The 20,194-nt window shown below is 36.0% G+C and overlaps 1 protein-coding gene across 1 annotated transcript in view; it reads right to left on the reverse strand.

The window, feature by feature from the left end:
* The window catches only part of LOC150101379 (alpha-(1,6)-fucosyltransferase-like), a 63,249-nt gene that overhangs the window by 14,007 nt on the left and 29,048 nt on the right, over nt 1-20,194 (reverse strand). Inside the window, exons 6-7 of the mRNA XM_090400786.1 lie at nt 11,064-11,301; nt 4,223-4,409 (exon numbers count right to left, since the gene is read on the reverse strand). Of these exons, the coding sequence (XP_090256912.1) occupies nt 4,223-4,409; nt 11,064-11,301 (425 nt within the window). The remainder of the gene's footprint in view (nt 1-4,222; nt 4,410-11,063; nt 11,302-20,194) is intronic.

The raw sequence follows: 20,194 nt of genomic DNA on the forward strand, positions 1-20,194 counted from the left end.
GGTGGCTTGTCCATAAGGGCTGCAGGGGTGCAGCCCCTCCAGTATAGAATGAAAGTTCTTGTTTTATTATCGCTGTTGTTAAATATTTATTTGTTATTTTTAATTATGTCGTTAATAGTGTTATTAATGATATAATTTTTTCAATCCATATTGATTCTTTTTTACTTTTATTGCTACAGCCCAACCACTACAAATTCTTACGAGCCACCACTGGTTATTATTCTTATTATTATCGTTATACAGGTATCTCCATAGAGGAGTCAAAAACTCATTATAGGAGACCATTTTAACCATTATTTACACAATACCTATCAGATCTATCCTTAAACTTGGTCTCTCTCTGGCAATCCACTCTCCAAGTAAAAAATCTAGTGCTCGCACCCTTATTAACCACACTTTTACAGAAATTCCAAAGGTAACCTGTTTTCTCCCCTTTCTTGTCTCAGTCTTATAGAATCCCTTTAGTAACATAAATTTCTATCAGGTATGTTCTCCTCCACCTGTTAACTAAAGTCTGTGTTCCACACACCTTCAACCTATCCTCATAGGCAACATTCCACATACCTGTCACCAGCTTGGTCACTCTTCTCTGAATCCTCTCCACCACCACCTCTTGATCCCCAAAAAATCCAGATGAACAAATCTGTTTTCCTTTTTTTTATATTTGCTAAAGTAAATATAAAAGACTTCTCCTTGAATATACTTCTGCCTTAAGAAACTGCCCTAACCTCAACAAAATTGGTTGCATAATTTGGTTCCAAATTTGGAAGCTCACATCCACCGTAATTCAGTCCAACAGCCAAGGACGCCCAATTTAGCACACTAGACGGCATAATGTATGACTTTAGACCTACTCTCAGTTGACATGCTTCATCTTCATTACTTAGTGTCATTCCTGTGTGCACATCATATCTTATTATATTTCGTTTCCCGACGATGACAATTTGCAAAAACATTGGCAGTATTAATCAAACTTATTTTATAATCATAATGATTATTATTATTGTTGTTATTATTATTATGTGACACCTTTAAGGGGTCCAAAGAGTTCATCGAGGGAAGACACTTACTCTACAATGCATTTTTGAAAATTATGGAGACAACTACCGTGTTTGAATAAAAACTTTAGTTTAATATAACTAAAATCTACATTCGACGTTTCGACCTTTATGTCAAGGTCATCTTCTGGAGCATACAATTATACACAGAAAACAAGCTACACTACAATCAAACTGGTTTGTTAAAGATACTGACCAACCGCTACAACAATTGTTGGTCTGACCTCTGGTGAAAAAAAAAAAAAAAATTATACATCAACGCTATAGTCCTATTATTAGTGTTATCTGTTGGTTGTAGAAATATATTGGGTGCAACAACAAGTATCTATCTATATACATATATTAACATCATGATTATACCTGTACATTCCAGCCAGTTGGTATGGAATGGTTTCTAATACTAGTTAAAGATTGACTAGTCCTGACTTATGCTGGATCTTATATATTAGGTAGGTTGAATGTGTGCCATCCAGATCCTTGGAATTTTCATGCCATCTTTGTTGTTGATATTTGGGTGGTTTATCAGGATCTCGTAGGCTTCCTTAAATTTCCTTTCATACCAGGTTTTTGTGTGGTGTAAAGAGCGGGTGCTTTTCCAGTTAATTTGGTGTAAGGTGTTGTGCTTGTGGTCTGAGAAGCTAGCTTCATCATAATGGTTATATTTAATGTGTCTAATGATTGTTTAGGGATTGTCCGTCCTGTTTCACCAATGTACGGTAAGTTACAGGTGCAGCGGATGCAATAGACTCCAGGATGTGCTAATGGGAGGAGAGGATCCTTAGAGGAGTTGAATATGGTTTTAAGTTTAGTGGGTGGTTTAAAGGTGGCATTGAGGTTATACTGTTGTAGGATTCTGTCGATTTTTTCTGATAACCCTTTAATGTATAAGATGGCTATGGTTTTACTGTAATCTAGATTCGTTTTTGTTGTTGTTTTATGGAATATTTTATTAATAGTATTTTTGTTATAGTCATTATTTATGAATGTGTCGCTGATGACTTTTAGTTCTTGTTTCAGGGCTTGTTGGTTAGATCTTTTTCAGCGGTTACTTGGAGAAAACCCCAGGCAGCACAGGTCAACTCAAGATGGTCATCTTGTAGAGGGATTATCACCTTGATACTTGTGATCCCTCAGCACCTAGGTCTCTGCTGAGGCTGTTCTTGTCTCTAAATCTCTGGTAAAGAAAGCAAAACAGATATCTTGAAGTAAAAAGATGAATCAATTAGCTTTAGCCTATTTCTTCTCTCTCTCTCTCTTTTCCACTCTACTCTTCTCTACCCCCTTTATCTCCTACTTTCTCTCTGTCTTTTTTTTTCTATCTGTAACGGGATATCTAGCCCCGTTTATTTCAGTAGGGCAATGTTGTGACTTCTGTATTGTTTCACTGTGTTGATTGCTTATCTGAGTCTTTTTTCTTAATGTAATTATCATCAGTATGGCACTGGAAATCTCTTCTTTTCTTCTTTTTCCTTCTCCCTCAAAACATCTTCCTTAGGCAGCAAGTGCTTTTTTCACTTTATTGTGACATCTGCAGTTATGGGGTCACCGATTGTGTACTTTTTGGGCATTTTGCAGCCCTCTTGCTTTAGCAAAGGCACTCATCTTTGAGGATTCTTGGTCATTGCACGTTTTCATGTTGACTTTTACTTTTACTCATTCTCGTGCATTGGGGGGGGGGTGAAGAGGAATCATCATCTTAGTGATTTCTCTGTTTTACTTCTACAGGCTCATTATTTTATTGATTGGCATTTTCCCTTTTCTTTTCAGCCACCTTTAAAATGCAGCTATTTTCTTTTGTTTGTGGACACCTCTCTTTAATACGATATTTTTCTCTCTGAAGGAATGGCATTTTAGTGCATGATCTTTTTCTCCTCACAATTTGGTTTCTGCAAATGCTGTTACTAGCTGTGGAATTAAAATCTTCATGCCTTACATGCCTTATTTGCTAGTAGTGAATCTTCAAGTTCTGTCACAGAATCCTCATCAGACCAGTAGATCTTTATTGATTTTTTCTTTAATGCAAAGTCAATTTAATACATGTTCACTTCTTTGTCACATATGGAAATATTAACATAACTTGTAAATACATTCATCAGGTCTGTCATAAACTGCATATTCTTTGACCTATTGAATATAATGTCATACATGAAAGATTATGACTTAATGCTTACAATATTCAGTTGGTGCAGAAGTTACAAGAGAATGACCTAACTGAACTGCAGTTTGTACTTGAAATGTTATTGTGGACAGATGATGATGATTATTTCATCATATTTTGTAATGATACAGCCCTCTTTGATGAGCAGTAGTGCACTCAGCATTTATTCTTGGGGCGGAGGGGGGGGGGAAAGTTGAGGAGATGATTTGAGAATACACACTACGCATCGCATACGACCTATGACTCAGCATCTGCAATGATCGCTAATTCACAAGTAATAGAGAAATAGAAGACACGGCACAACATAAATAAAAAAATGAATTTTAATTAGGAAAAGATTTTTGGAAAATGTTAGTGTTTTTTCCTTTTTCTTTGGGGGGCCCTCTTTCCCCCTCCCTAGGTGTGCCGCTGCTGATGAGGTCACCCCTCTGGTCAGATTAGGACATCAACACTGGTGGGAGGTGAAAATCCATATATTTTAATAGAACAACTATGTGATATTCCCAAACTGACTGTGATATGCCCAGACTTTCGGTACCATGACTGGGCCATTTGTTCCCCCCTAAGAATTCATAGCAATAATGATAATACTTAACCATGGTATAAATTATGCACTCCTTCAGATACTACAAGGTTAATTATCTCTTCTGAAATCCATTGAAATATGGTGTGTTTCTGCATCTGTGAGTAATACGATCATGATTGTATCTCTGACAGTGCATAAAATATATAATTTTATTATTGGCAGCAAATCCACCAGCCACGTTGTACATTTAAAAAGTGAAATTTGTATCTTAAAAGCAAGTGCTGTCTAAGAATATTTTTCGTAGGTCATCTGACATCAAGTTATTGGATATAATATAAGTAGAAAATCATGTTATCTCACTCCAGTCTGTTTTTTTTTCTTCTTCTTCTCCAGGAAAAGGTTAAAAAAGAAGAGAAACTACTAGAGTTGAGATTCATATAAATGACATAATATTTGCAATTAAGAAACTGCAAAACTTACCCAACAATATGACTTTTATAGCCAATTTGTTTCTTTATCTTTTCCAAGGACTTCTGTAGCTGTTCATTTGGACGCAATGCATAGTAAAGAAGCTGTCCATACCACCAGGCCATTGGGTGTTGATGAAGACGAGCGACTTGAGGTCCAACGTCATGTGGAAGGTATGTCAACACACTTCTCCCATAACCTAAAAATTACACTGCTTGTAATATTACTGTATGACTGACTAGTTCTGTTGTAAAGTTACTTTTCGAGTATATTGAATGGTCAAAGTATAAGCGATATCTCTAATTCAAAATGAAATCTACCAGCAACGTGTGATTAACAATATGTAGTACTGCCTGTTTACAGGAGTCACAAGAAAAACCTGTGTTCAAGTGTGTGTGTATTTTTGTAATAATTTATGTATTCATAAATTATTATTATTATGATGATGATAAGAGACATCCAAGGAGTCAGAGGCAGGTCGCGTATTACTCACACCGCCTTGAATTCATTCACACTATCTGCACTCACCATCTTCAAAGGCAAGTGAACTACAGTATAAGAAAAAAAATTACTCTGTGTATCTCTCTCACCCCCCCACACACAACCCTTTCGTGACTGCATTCATCTGAACTTCTGCAGACGCCCAATCATCCTTTCCCTGCCACCGATGAAATCAAAATTTCCATTGTTGATATCCAATATGATCCTTGGAGAAGTTTGTAGATCTCTATCATATCACTCATCTTTATCCTGTTTGTTTGCTAGTCTGCAGTCCACAAATTCTCAAGATCTCCTCAAAAATCTACATTTCACAGTCCTGAATATCATCTTTAGCAATCTCCTTTTTACACTCTTCACCCCAGAAGCACTACCTTGGAAACTAGAAAGCCAGATCTAGACACAGATGGGGGTAGTATTGAAGCCTTGTAAAGCGGACAAATGACTAATCCTTGCATATCAGTTTTTTTCAGCATTGTAATTATATTCTGAACTGTATTTGCATTTTTTTTTGCTATATGTCCCCTGAACTTCAACCTTCCTATCTACTAAAACTCCAAGATCCCTAGTGTGGTCAGGTTCTTTTAGCATAATCCTAACAATATAATGGTAAGATTATGCTATTGTACACTTTTGGATATATTATTACATCAGAGTGCATAATTTCACATTCACTGACAATGAACCGACAGTTATTTTCACATTTCCAGAGGTCCAGCTTACCCAACTCATGTCAGTCGCATTCTTGATTACCTTGTCTATCTTTGCATCATGAAAAACATGGACTAGGGTCTGATCCCCTAGGATACATCTCTGGTCATTGAGAGTTTTTATGCTGAGAACATTCAGGTTTTTGAATATACCAAGCTGACATCATGAGATGGTAATTACTAGAGGACAGAAATGAACCACGAGGATAACGGACATACTCAACATCAAGAGCTCAGATGATTTGAGAACGCCCGTTTTGGATTCCCATAAATACCCCAAAGGAACCTTCAAAATAAGTTAGGAGGTTCCTTCGGAACTCTCACGGGAACTCCTTTTTCCAAAAGGAACCTCAAAATAAAGGTTCCGTCGGGAAAAATTACAAAGAGACATCCTTTCACAACGGGGATTCTTTTGGGGCTTTTATGGAATCCATTGTAAAAGGAAGTATCTTTGTAATAATATCCTTTGTCTTATTTTACTGATCTAGTAAAAGCTTTTGATTGGTATGGGGTATACAACCCGCCTGTGCAGCATAATTAATCTAAAACTTAAGTGAAAAGGAAAGGCAAACTATAGAATGACTACATCTAATCCAGCTGAGGTGTCGCCTGGAACATTAAACTGACCGTGTGATTAGTTAACGGTTAGTAAATGTTTTACATACTCTCACAAGAGACAAACAGTGCGGTATCCTGTTGGGATAGACCCCATTAACCATTAAACTGGCAGCCATTAACCTTCGCCCATACTGCCATGCTGGCAGTATGGGCAAAGATTAATGGCTGGCAATTTAATGTGTCGATCAGTTCAGTTCCATCAGTAAAGTGATACATCTTGTAATGCCATTTGACACAAGCTGCAATACTTTACTGATGGAACTGAACTTCAGGAAACAGAGGGAGAAAGTGAGGGGGGGGGGGGTTGATGCCAAGACAGGACCAGCAAACCGGCAACGAATTCCTTTACTCTCATTAAGATACAAAGAATCAAAGCAGAACAGAAGAGATCAATGGAAAATGAACATTTGTCGAACATCCAGACGCTTACAGCTAATGATGATGAGGTAGATGTTTTGAATTTCTTTCTATCATAAATTCCAGTAATTCTTCATCTTGACGTATTTCTATTCCCAGTTTTCTCGAGTATAGATATTGAAGTTGGATACCGAGAGAAAGGCTCAGCACACCGGCAGTGCATTTCTATCTATAAAAAAAGCTCAAAGCGGTATATATGTGTATAATGGCAACTTCTTGGCCCGGAAAGAAAACAGAAGGAGAATAAGACCATCATTGAACATGCTGAAACAGTTAAATATGAGGAATTAGGGGATTCTGTATTTTCTAGGAACAAAACGAACCACCCAGTGACAGAATCCTTCTAAAGGTTTTCAAGAGAAACGCAAAGAAAAACACATATCGATACTTGAAATGTGGAAAGGCAGCTGGAGTAGATGATATTCGACCAGAATTTATGTAGACATAAATTTATTGCTAGCATACTAATAAATTATATTATTACAAAAAAAAACTGTTATAAATTTCGTACAAATTAAATTGCAATATTTTGGCAAAAGGTACAAATTTCTTAAGGATGTAGTCAAGTAGTTAAGGACTTAATGTACAGTGCTTACAGAAAACTATGCACGGAGACATTTCAGTATGGAATATGTCCACCTTGAACTGCAATGCAGCTCTCACAACATCATACCATACTTAGCACCATGTGATTCAAGAGCTCTTGAGGCAAACTGACCAACTCCTCCTTCAGAGCAAAAATAAGGTTTTGTTTTGTTTTCTGGGGGGAAATTTCGAGCAGCAATGCATCTTTCTATTGCATCCCAAACGTGTTCTTTGGGGTTGATATCTAGGGACCGTGCTGGCCACTTGATTCGTATTATCCTCAGATAGAAAATAAATCCATGGGGAAAAATATTTTGCACTGTTATATTAATTTAGCTTTTTTCTCTTTTTCAGTAGCTGAGCTAAGTACTAAGAAAATCCTAAATAGTTAATCAGAGCCATCCTTGTACTACACCATTTCAAGGAAATGGTGAAATTTATAAAGAGTTAACATTCTGATGGGATAAGATTTTCTTTATTGGTCTATACCGTCTAGTACATGTGGACCAAGTTTTCACTGATTGTAAGGATAGTTCCAACCTTCTTGCTTCATGATGCTTATAGGTTGTCCGTTTAATTTTAAATTGACAGAGGATGATATGGTCATAGGGATGGAATGCAGGAGGTATAGTACTTTCAGAGGACAGAGAGGAATTGAATTCTATAAAGAGTGGAAGTACATCAAAATGACTGAGGAGTGCAGTTTCTTTGAAACTATTCAGTATGAGATGGAGGAAAGGAGGATGAAATACATACTTGGTTAGTGCTATAGGCCATGGGGCATTAGAAAGAATGTAAGTAGCATACCTTAGCACAACGAGTCCAGGTATGGTAATTATTATGGAGGACTTCAGCTCTGGTGACATGGACTGGAAAGAGGAATGGTCACAGGGAGGAAACGAAATTAATTTATACTGGTCCCAGAAGGTAATGAACGGACAACATGTAATGGAGGGGACATGAAGTTCAATAGTATAGATCTGGTTATAACATTAGAAAATTTAATAGTAACCAATGTTTCCGCACTGCCTCTGCTTAGAGCACCCAGTCATGTAGTCTTGACCTGGGATATTGCTAGTCATTTAGAAATGTCTGTTAAGAAATGGTATATGTGAAATTACAAATATGTGATTATGACAAACTGAGGAGTCTGCTTAGAGCAGTGCCATGTCATAAGAATTTGGAGGAAAGAGATGTTAACAGTGTATGGAAGATAATCAGGAGGGCATTTGAAGAAAGTAGTATCAGACTGTATACCCAGAGTAAGAAGATAAACTGGGTATTAGTTAGATGGACGAATATTATAAAAAGAAAAAAACTTGTGTAGAGAAATATAAAGAAAAAGGTGATCAGCAAGCCTATAAATCCAGAGTACAGGTAACCTGTACGATAAGGAAAGCCAAAGCTAATTTTGAGAGGAAGCTAGCTGATGAGGCGAAAACAAATCGACCGTTTGGTAGTAGGAAGGTGACAGAAGCAAGCAAAATAGTTTAGTTATTAGGTAATTATTAAGTGTGTTCCATCGAGGTGGAGAAATTCTGATGTCCAATGTGACTGACTGATGGAAGAATAGAGGCAGATGAAGTGAAGGTGCTTCCAATATTACAGAACTTTAATCTGAACAAGGATTTGGGATTAGACGGTATATCAGTCTGGGTTATTACACAAATGTGCAAGGGAATTGCCATTTCCTCTGATCAGCTGCTTAATTTCAACATCAGTTCTGGGAATGTGCCAAAGAGTGCAAAGAGAGTGAAAATAGTTTTACTATATAAAGGAGGCTCCAAGACAGAAGTTGCAAATTATAGGCCAGTTAGTATCTCAGGAGTGTCGGTTATGGTATTGGAAAAGTTGGTAAAAGATGGAATTTGGTACTGTGGACAGAAATGTGATACTTAATAGGGGTAATTCTGTTTTGTAAAAAGTCTGGTTTCCCTCTTAGTAATTCGCTTACTTTTTTTATAATAAAGTGATAATTGAGTAAGATAAAGAAAATGGCTACTCAGTGATGCTGCTGAACTTTGCAAAGACATTTGACAGAATTCCACACGGAACTATGTTTCATAAATGAGAGCAAATGGGAATGAAAATGAATCTAGTGATTTGGATAAGTTGGTGGTCGGTGGATAGATACCAAAGATTGGCTTATAGAGGAGTTGAGCTCAGGAGAAGGTGGGTGACTAGTGTTGTACTACAGGACTCAATACTTCGTCCTGTGCTGTTTAGTTTATACATCAGTGATATAGGAAATTATTTAAGAGTAAGTACTGAGTTGTTTACTAATGATTAAAAACTGTAAAGAGCCATAGTCAACGAAGATGAGTAGAGATCGGTATGATAACTTAAATATACGGGCAGTATGTGCAAAGGGTTAATGTATGGCCGTTTCAGTTCAGTTCCATCAGTATAGTGATATATCTTGTGATGCCATTTGACACAAGCTGTATACTTTACTAATGGAACGGAACTGCAGGAAATTGATGAAGATCAGGGATTTGGTTTTATGGCAAGGAATTGAAGTTTAGAGAACAGATTACATAGTGATCATCATAGCAAATCAGAGTATGTGGTTGTAGAGGAACACACGCACACACTGAAAAGCAAAGATAAAGAGGATATTACTCCCCTTTTTTAATACTTTTATAAGGCCACGCTGGATTTAGTCGATTGGATTTCGTGGGGATGAAGAGGCGAGTGACAAGATTGTGCAGATTGGAGTGCTCCATATGAGAATAGATTGAAGTCTGTGGGCTTTAAAAATTATATGATAGGTAAATACAAGGCGGACATGATTGAATCATGTAGGTTATTAAAGAGATTTTATGGGATTCACACACCTAAAAAGTGCGTGGAAAAAATGATATAGTACTTGGAAGAAAGTGGGAAAATAAGCAGGCCACCCGCTAGAAATTGTGTAAGAGTGTAATTTGGAAGGTTGGGATCAGATTTTTGCTTGGAGGTTGATGAATGGGTGAAACTAGTTCGCATGGGTAGTTTGGTGTTGCGAGTGCTTGATCGGTTAATAAGTTCAAGGAGAAGGATGTTAGGTATTGTGGGAAGAATGGCTAAATTGGGTTCCAAAATGAATCTGATTCCATGGAGATACCTGAGAAATAATATTTCAGCTATACTGCATATTGAAATCTAATAAAACAACACTCGCGTCCATCTTTAGTAAAGTATACTTTTAATCGTCATAATTTGGTTCATATTTAGCTGAACATCGTATAGTTGTGGTACCATATTATAGTCTTTCATTAATTAATAACTGTAACAGAAAACCAAACAATTATGGAAATGATCTAAAACAATTATAACAGATGTGCGTTCCATGCCTTTTTAATGCAGTTATAAGAATTTAACGATGCGAAATGAAATATATTATTTCTCAACAAATTCGAAAACTCTGAAAGGGTCAGATTTAAAGTAAAATAAAAATGCCGCGAAATTTTTCACCAGATTCCAAATACCAAATTCCGTTCCAGTCACAGTGGAGTTTTTACTTTGCATTATTTCGAAACGGTTTGATCATTAGTGCTTCTCACAAATTTTTGTCAACTTTCCAAGTTCCAAATTTCAATAACATTTTCCAAAGCATAGTTATCATAAATATGCAGAAGGACGTGCAAAACGAAGCTTAATAAAGGCGCAACGCATTTTGAGAAGCACACTTTCAATGTGCATTGTGAGTTTGTACTCTTACACTGTAGTTAACTGTTTCGGTGTTTTAAATTACGCCAAAGACTAAAAAAAGGATGGCCAGTGTATGATGTCTTTCTACTTCATGTGTTTTCTGACCTGTCTTCAGTGCCATGCTGAATTTCTCCATTCAACTGTATGATGAAGGGCTCATCATATAGTTGAGTGGAGAAATTTATCTAGGATTTAAACTATTCGGTAATTAAAATAGGAATAAATATCTACAGTAACGTTAATCATGCCCATTCTAACAACTAGCGACATTAACTCAATATTTGTATATTGTTCATTTCACTAATTACCAAAATGTATGCGTTTTAGCTTACCGTATGGTCCTGGATTTGACTCATTCTGACTATCTTTACATTTCTCACTCAGTGGCTGAAACACGTTTTCCCACTTTCCATACTTGAAATGCCATTCAGTAGTGTCCAAAATTAACCTCCTTCCTTCTTTGTAAGCCGTGGCGATACAGAAAAGAAGATCGTGTATACCGGATGCAAAACCATGTGGATTTTTGAGTTTGCAGACAAACGTCGGAAACGTATCACAGTTTTGGGGATTCTAAGGAATATGAATTATAATCAGTATGAACACGAACATTATTGAGTAATTTTAAAACGTATACATTATATGTACACGAGAGGTTAAATTCATGATCTTTTATGTGCATACGACACCTTTCCCATTTCTTTTGAGTAGATGGGAAACATTAATGATCTTGTTGACTATACTGACTCATTACAGCTAAGTATTTCAAGAAATTCCTAGCAAATCAGTAATTTACATATAGCTTAGTGTCATACTTAGAGGATGAAAAGCAAGCATTTGTTTGTCCCCACCACAGAAATAATGTTCACCAGCCTTCCTTTCGACAGTACAACGGATGCATTATTTTTGGATGTAGAAATATGAATTTCAGTCGATTGAAGGATCAGAAATTTTATTGGCGCTCAAAGATAACGTTCTAGGCTCTTAGACTGAACCATCGAAATGAGAGAGATATAGCTTTCTATCGTGCCAATCACAAAATTTGAAAATATGCCAAATATGTCACATATTTGCTTTACTGATTCATATCTTATTTGTTGTACATATCCAATATTTAGTCTGTATGGATACTAAATAAGTACTTCCTTAGCATGTATATTCCAGTACAGAAAATTCTTGAATTGGTAAAATGCATCCTTGAAATGGAGTAAGTGGGAAGTTAACTTTCCTCGTACCAGTTATTGTACTAATTATAATGGTGACCTGGAGATGATTTTTTTATCTTCTCAGAAACACCCCTTTCCTTTATGGAAAACACACATTCTCTGGTATGACAAAGACATTCATGATTGACAGTATTTCAGCGTTTATCATAATAAAATAAAATTTTAAACGTTTATCGACAAATCTCTCTCTCTCTCTCTCTCTCTCTCTCTCTCTCTCTCTCTCTCTCTCTCTCTCTCTCACTTGCATTAGAACAAAAGATTGCATGACAAACTAGATATATACATAAAACATTCTAGTAGCTCTAATTCTGTGTTCCGTAACTGTTTGGTCAACGGCAAATAGTTTCCCACACTGCCCAAGACTATCCAAGATTTTTTATTTTTTTTTAGTATTGTATACATCTGATTCTGCGTAGTTTGTTAAAAATGTTTTCAAAACACAATTTTGACATATTTTAATAAAAGTTTTAATGACTCGTATGTTGTATTTTCTATATTTTTGTGAAGTTTGAAGTCAGTTTTATTCGACTGTAGCCCCCCCCCCTCCGGTTCTCCTCAGGTTTGGATATTGATAACACCCTCAGTTACATTTCAACAGCGGCTGATCACTTTGCTTGTTATCCGGCTCTTACATCCAATAAAGTTTGTCATGAAATTACTCTAGTTTACGAAAAAAACTGTTTTAACCAGAGTTGAAAGGTATTGTTTTGTTTATTTCTAGAACGAAAGAAAGGTTATGAATCATCTTCGTAAAAGAAATATTAATTTCCTTTAGACCGTGGTCCGCTCCTTGAGGACCCCTCAATATAACAGCACAGAACCTGTGTTTTTAGTGAAATGCGGGGGGGAAATAAATAATCCAATTTTAGCTGAAAGGTGAAAACGCGGAAAATAATTTATCATACACATTGAAAAAAAGTATGAAAGACTTTGCCTATTGCAAACTAGTCTGACCGGTAGGTCTCCAATTGCATGGTGGTAGTATAGTGACGAGTGTAGTATTAAATGTCCCGTTTTACGGTAACACTCAAGTAAATTCCTGAAAATTCCAGAAAAGTATAACATTTCGGTGATATTCTCTGCCCCCCTCTTCTCGGATATATTTAAAACTTCCGCTCTCGCTGCAATATCTGACAGAAGTTGAAGTTGGGGTAATTTTTTATTACTTTCTCTAATAGTTTTGTATTCATCTTCTTTTTTATTATGTAACTACGTAGGATGATCAAGATCTTGCGATAGAGATCATCTGAATATTTAGAGTTTTATATAATTTTTTTTTCTTCTATGTGACTCCCCTCCACGAATAGGTTATAAACCGCACATTAGCATGAGCTAAGGATTTTTTATATCTTATATATATATATAGATTGATTGATAGTATTTAGCCTTAGGGCTGTTTGGGGGTAGCTATATAGGCCACCATTTAGGGAAATGATTATGAGCAAGATGGTTTTCCGTTGCTTTCCTTGCCGTACGATATCCTATGACAGTAGCATGTGTGTTCACGGGCGCCTGGTTTGCCTGCTTGCGGGATGAAAAACGCCGGAGAAACCGTGGACAGCAGGGCGGAAAACACCCTGCTGTCCACGCCCAAGACCGGATAATTTGGCTATGGCTGAGGAAGATCTTTAAGCTCCTCACATCGTCGACGGGAATAGAACCTAGGACACTCCTTCCATATGGTTGCGAAGCGCATAGCCACTAGGCTAACCGCGCGACATCTTTAGAAATCCCACATACACAGATAGATACCTTCATGCTTCTTCCCATCACTACCCTCCGCAGAAATTTGGTATTATTTCAACCCTGGCACATCGATCCAGATCTTTATTAACAGATGAAACAGAGATTAAAAATGAACTTAATTTACTAAAAAGGACTTTTGTCAACAATGGTTTCTTTCTCGAGAAGATTGAAAAATTTATCTCTCACCGTCGTTCAGCTACTATTGAAGATTCTTCTTCCCCAAGAGCATTTATATCTTTGCCATACATCAGCTCTCTCTCTCTCACCAAAACTGGCTAAAATTCTCAACAATTTCAACATTAGAACTTGTTTCACTACGTTTCCAAAACTTCGCTCCATACTAAGTACACCTAAAGTGAACCATCTACCTCTTCAGTATTCAGGAAACTACAAGATCATATGTAAATGTCCTACAACAGGACCAGAGCCAGCGCTCTCTCGAGGCACGTTCTATAAACTCGGATGAAAGCCACCAACACCTCATAGACTGGCCTCAAACTTCCAACATACATACGTGTTATGATGAACTCAAAAAAAAGATACTCGAATCTCAAGAAATATCACTCGCTTCATCCCACATAAACAACAGCCTTAGCTACAATCTGTCTGACGCACACATTGCCACTGTCCAGTATTGGCGCTCTCGTGATAACTCACGCACGCAGTCAACTTCAATTGGAACTCCAGCACGCATTCCTGTTTAAACCGTACTACAGTCTTTTATACTAGATTTGTTGATATAATTTTATAATGTCTCTGTTATTTTTTATATAATTGTTTGCTTTGATACCTGAGGAAGTTGGCTTTTTTCAACGAAACTAGCAGTATCTCAGTATTAAACTTTATTTCTTTTTATTCTCGGTATTATAGTCATTCAAACTACTTTGTTTTTTACACGCATATATATATATATATATATATATATATATATATATATATATATATATATATATATATATATATATATATATATATATATATATATATATATATATATATATATATATACAAGCAGCACCGGCAAATGATGATTTCCATATGATCGCATAGAGCAGCAGGGGCGTCAAACTGGCGGGCCGCTTGCGCCCGACGCCTCAAGGAAAGATTTAAAAAAAGGATGATTGCTTTTTATAATAACACAGAAATATCGTATTTACTCGAATATAACTCGCCCTCGCATATGACTCACACCCCTGTACCCTGATTTTACTTTATGAAAAAAAAGAAATTAAAAAGTTTTGGATGTACACGAAAGTGAAGTTTAACCACTTTCACGTCAGAACAATAACTCGCTCCCCGCGGTAAACAACATGCCTTCCCCAACTGCAATTAGAGACAACTGGTATAAAAACGGCACTAACTAATGAATCACATTTCTCCTCTCACATTAACCATGCTGTTTAGACTTAAGCAAAACCATGTTTCACCGGCAAACACAGTATCTAACAAAAATCTATTGTTTTTAGTTAGATGTGTCTGAGTGTGCACACTAACTCAAAAACAAAGCTGCAATAAAATTCGGAAACGTGTTAAACTAAGACATATAGAGTAAATGTTGTTTATGGCAGTTTCAGATATTATGGAAATTGGATGAAGAGAATTAGCGTTTCAGCTCAAAAATGTCGGCTTGACTTTGTGTTTTGGTAACGCGATCTTTTTGTTAATACCGCACCAATCATATCCACATCTTCATAGTTGTTCTATCTCTATTGACTTACCATTGCTGCCTATTTCACGTTCTGCTTTCACTTCTCAGACATTCGTGAAGGGTGTTCATTACGTATCTAAAATCTTGTAAATTGTAATTTTTACTTGGAATAATGGGAAAGAAGATGATGCTATTTGGATAGATGACTTTGACAATGCACACAAGGAAACCGCTCTGAAGGCCGGAAGTAGCTATAACGAAGAGGAGATTCTAAGTCATCCCCATTTTCAGTTTTTTTTTGAAAACTTTAATTTCTAAAAGTTTTTCTGAAATATATGCGGAAAAAAAGTTTTCCGCATATATCTCGCACCATGATTTTTTGCTTTAATTTTGGGGGAAAAAAGTGCGAGTTATATTCGAGTAAATACGGTATCGATTTATTCGTTTTCATACGACATTTATAGTTACAATATGGATGCAACGATCTGCTATAATATGATTGCAGTAATAAAAATTTATATATCACAATTTCAGTGTTAGATCCGATCCTAATCAATCGTCAACTATATAGTTACAATATGGATGCAACAATCTGCTATAATATAATTGTAATAATAAAAATTTATGTCGCAATTTCAATGTTAGATCCGATTCTAATCAGTCGTAAACTATATTTATGCTTTCATTGTTAATTTACAGCACTCCTGGTAGCGTACTGAAAAAGTTGAATTCTATTGGCTGCCAGCTATTCACGTGACACGCAGCCTATGCACTCATGGGAATTCAGCTATGAGTTTATAATTGCCTGCTACAGTCAATCAGTGATCTTTGAAGTCAGTACGCCGAACACGATTCAACGACAATCTAGCAGTGAGAGAATCCCTTTTATTATTATTTTTTATTTTTATTTGCAATAGTATCGTGCACTGGTCTACAGTTTTGTGCGGTTTTATTCAAACATTTTTATAAAAATTGTTAATAATATTAATAACTATATTTATTCACCGAGGCAATGTCGCTTTCCAACCCAACAAGAAAAAGAAAAATTGATAATGAGAGGAGAAATTTTCAAGAAAAATGGGAATTAAATTACTTCTGCACTGAAACAAAATACAAAATTGTGTGCATTATTTGTAACGAAACAATTAGTGTCGCCAAAGAATATAACATAAAAAGGCACTACGATAAAATTCACAAAGAACAATATTCATGCTCTGAGGGTAAACTGAGAGAAGAAAAATTAAGAAGTGTGAAGAATTCACTTCAAAGTCAATAACAAGTATTTTCAAAAAGTATGAAAGATAATGAATCAGCAGTGAGAGCCAGTTATGAAATCAGCTATTTATTGGCGAAACATTCCAAACCTTTTAGTGACGGTTCCTTGGTTAAGGAATGTATGATAAAAGCAGCCGAAAACGTATGTCCCAAAAATGTGCAAGTATTTCGCGATATTTCTTTGTCCAAACATACTGTGATCGAAATAATAACCGAAATGGCAGATAATCTGCGTAACCAGTTGCAAGAAATATCCGCAGACGTACAGTGCTTTTTAATTGCACTTGACGAAAGTTTCGATATTCACGACGTGGCTCAAGTTGCTTTGTTTCTTCTGGCTTGCGACGACAATATGAATATTACTGAAGAGTTCTTGGAAATGATTCCCATTCATGGAACCACTACAGGGGAACATTTTTGACGCCGTGTGGGGCATTTTTGAAAAATATCAACTTCCTATGAACAGGCTCGTAGCAGTGACAACCGATGGTGCTCCAGCAATGACAGGCAAAAATAAAGGTTTTGTGTCAAGAGTTACAGCAAAGTTAAAGGAAATGTATCCAGACATTCCAAAACTGCACTCTTTCTGCTGCATTGTTCATCAGCAGGTCCTGTGCTCCAAAATGTTGGAAATGAGCAGCGTACTTAAGCCTGTGACAAATACCGTGAACTTTATCCGATCCAGAGGCCTCAATCACCGCCAGTTTGCACAATTTCTAAAAGACTTGGAGAGTGAATTTGAAGGGATACCCTTATTACACAGAGATTCGTTGGTTATCTTGTCATAAGGTTCTAAAAAGCTTTTTTTACTTTTAGAGAAGATCAAATTGTTCCTAGAAATGAAAAATCATGATGTTGCATTTCTTAATGATCAAACATGGGTACACGATCTGGCATTCTTAGTTGATATTACAGGACATGTGAATGATTTAAATGTCAAACCTCAGGGGGGAAGATCAGATAATAACACACATGTATGATGCACTGGCAAGTTTTAGATGTAAGTTAGTTTTGTTTCAAAATCATTTAAAAGAGAATATTCTAAGTTACTTTCCTATGTGTGAACAGTTGAACTTTTCTCAATATTGTCCCAAACTAGAAAAGATAAAAGAAGAATTTGATAGGCTATTTAAAGATTTCAAGGAGCAAGAAGAAGTTTTTTCGCTTTTTACGGATTCTTTTTCGTTTAATTTCGAAAAATTTCCTATTTTTATTCAAATAGAACTTATTGATTTACAAAATGATTCCATTCTAAAAGCGAAATACCAAGAAGTTGGTGTACCAAAAATATACAGTTATTTAGCTCAAAAATAATATCCGTAAATAAAAAAAGTTTGTAGCAAATATTCTATATTATTTTGGAAGCACTTATTTATGTGAACAATTATTCTCATGTATGAAAGGTAACAAAACAGCCCACAGATCAAGATTAACCGACGTCAACCTTTTTGCCATAATGAAGGTCGTATGCTCACAATCTTTCAGTCCAAATTTTGACAGACTGGTTAATAATAAACGTTGTCAAGTGTCGGGAAAAAAATAAAATACTGAAATTAAATTATTATAATTATATTATGCAAGTATATATATATATATATTTTTTTTTTTAACCCGAAATTATTATAATTTTTCCCCAAAATATTTTTTCAGGAACATTTAAAAATTCCTTTAAAAATTCAAAATATAGGTCCCCCCCCGCCAAAAAAAAAAAAAAAAAAAAAAAAATATATATATATATATATATATATATATATATATATATATATATATATAAGTATTTTATTTCAACGCAAACACAAAAAATTTCAAACTAACAGGACGCTCTGTAAATTTTTGTGATGGTTATTAATGAGAGTTTATACATTTTTTAGAATGTATAAATATATAAATATTTGATTTATTTAAATAAAATTTAATTTCGTTTTAATTTGGATTAAATGCTATCTGTTGTAAATATTAATATAATAAAAATATTCTTTATATTATTTTTTTTTGAGTTGTGATAATCATTATAATATTATTTTGTCTTGTAATGCTTAGAATAAATAAAAATTTTGTTATTCATTTTCCAATTTATTTATACTCATTTTTTCACTTCCCTTCGATTCTGATTAGTGCAAGTTTTTTTAGTCAAAAAATTTTTGCGACCCACTTGAGATACAGTTTTATAGCAAATGGCTCGCAGTCCAATTTGAGTTTGACACTCCTGGCATAGAGATTCATTGGGATTCAAATCATAAGAATTAGGCTGCTTGGTGAGCACAGGAATGCTTGGATATGTTCTTCGCTGCTTGTACATGTTTGCACAATGCGAGCTTTCTGATACGGGGCGTTTTCTTGATAGATGAGCCCACACCATTGGGCTACATTTTCACCACCATGTTGGGCAGTAGTAGTCCGAAAGAATCCCCAAATAAGAATTAGCTGTGAAGGTGTTTAGTGGGGATGAAAGGATCCCAAGATGTCCATGAGAACAATCTCCATACTAAGATTACGCCATTAGCAAACAGTTTTTGGCCAAAGAGGCCAGTGAGCATAATGTTTTGGCTCAATGTGTGTGTGTGTGTGTGTGTGTGTGTGTGTGTGTGTGTGTGTGTGTGTGTGTGTGTGTGTGTGTGTGTGTGTGTGTGTGTGTAAAATAAATAAATAAATTCATTAACGTCGTTGTTTGTCCCCCCAAAGGGAGCAGGTGAGGTCATTTCGGGTCTCTTGTTCCCTTTGGCAGGCGAGGCTAAACTGTAATTAACAAAAATTAACAGTTCTTTCCCCTAATTAGTAATAAGTAAGCCGCCTTTCTTCCCGTCTCGTTACTTACTTGCATCGTGTGAACCCAGCTTAAAATTAGTACAATTGATTGGTTCATATTTTTGCTTTCAGTGACCTTAAAGGTCAATTTAATATACCGAGGATCAGGTGAAGCATAACAAGGGATACAACACCAACGATCCTAATGGGAGAGCACTACTATCTGGCACACTATGCGCGGTAATGTTCCGTCCTGTAAACAGAGGAACTGCAATGGGGCAATCAAATCTATCCACGTCGAACAGAAAGCTGTGGCTTCTTTCATCCAGGCGTGAAAATATCATATTGCCAGTTGCGCACCCAGATTGGGAGCCAAGGGGCCCGGACACCCCCCCCCCAAAGTAAAAGGGAAAAAAATCACTAGAAAAATTTCCAAAAAATCTTTTCTTAATTAAAATTCATTTTTTTATTTATTTATGTTGTGTCGTGTCTTCTATTTCTATACTACTTATGAATTAGTGGTCACATAAGGTAGGAATAGCTCTCGGGAATCATGGTCGCTGTGAACGCAAGGCGAACGAAGTAGTGCTCGGGCTGACCGAGCGCTACTTCATTTGCCCGAGCTAAAGTTGTGGGATAAAAAATTTGAAAAACAGTTTGCAATAGCTGCAAGCAAAACGCTATTGATGCAGTTTCGAAGTGTGACAAAATGATATATCCTAACATCTATAACTTATTAAAACCTACCATGACACACGGACTGGCTTTGCTGTACACAGAGAGATTACTGTATACCACAACTGAATTAATTCAAGAGCTTTGTAAA

The sequence above is a fragment of the Typopeltis vanoorti genome, chromosome 11 (genome assembly GCF_054136105.1).
Source record: "Typopeltis vanoorti isolate ZY-2024b chromosome 11, IOZ_Tvanoo_1.0, whole genome shotgun sequence".
In the NCBI taxonomy this organism is placed as follows: Eukaryota; Metazoa; Arthropoda; class Arachnida; order Uropygi; family Thelyphonidae; genus Typopeltis; species Typopeltis vanoorti.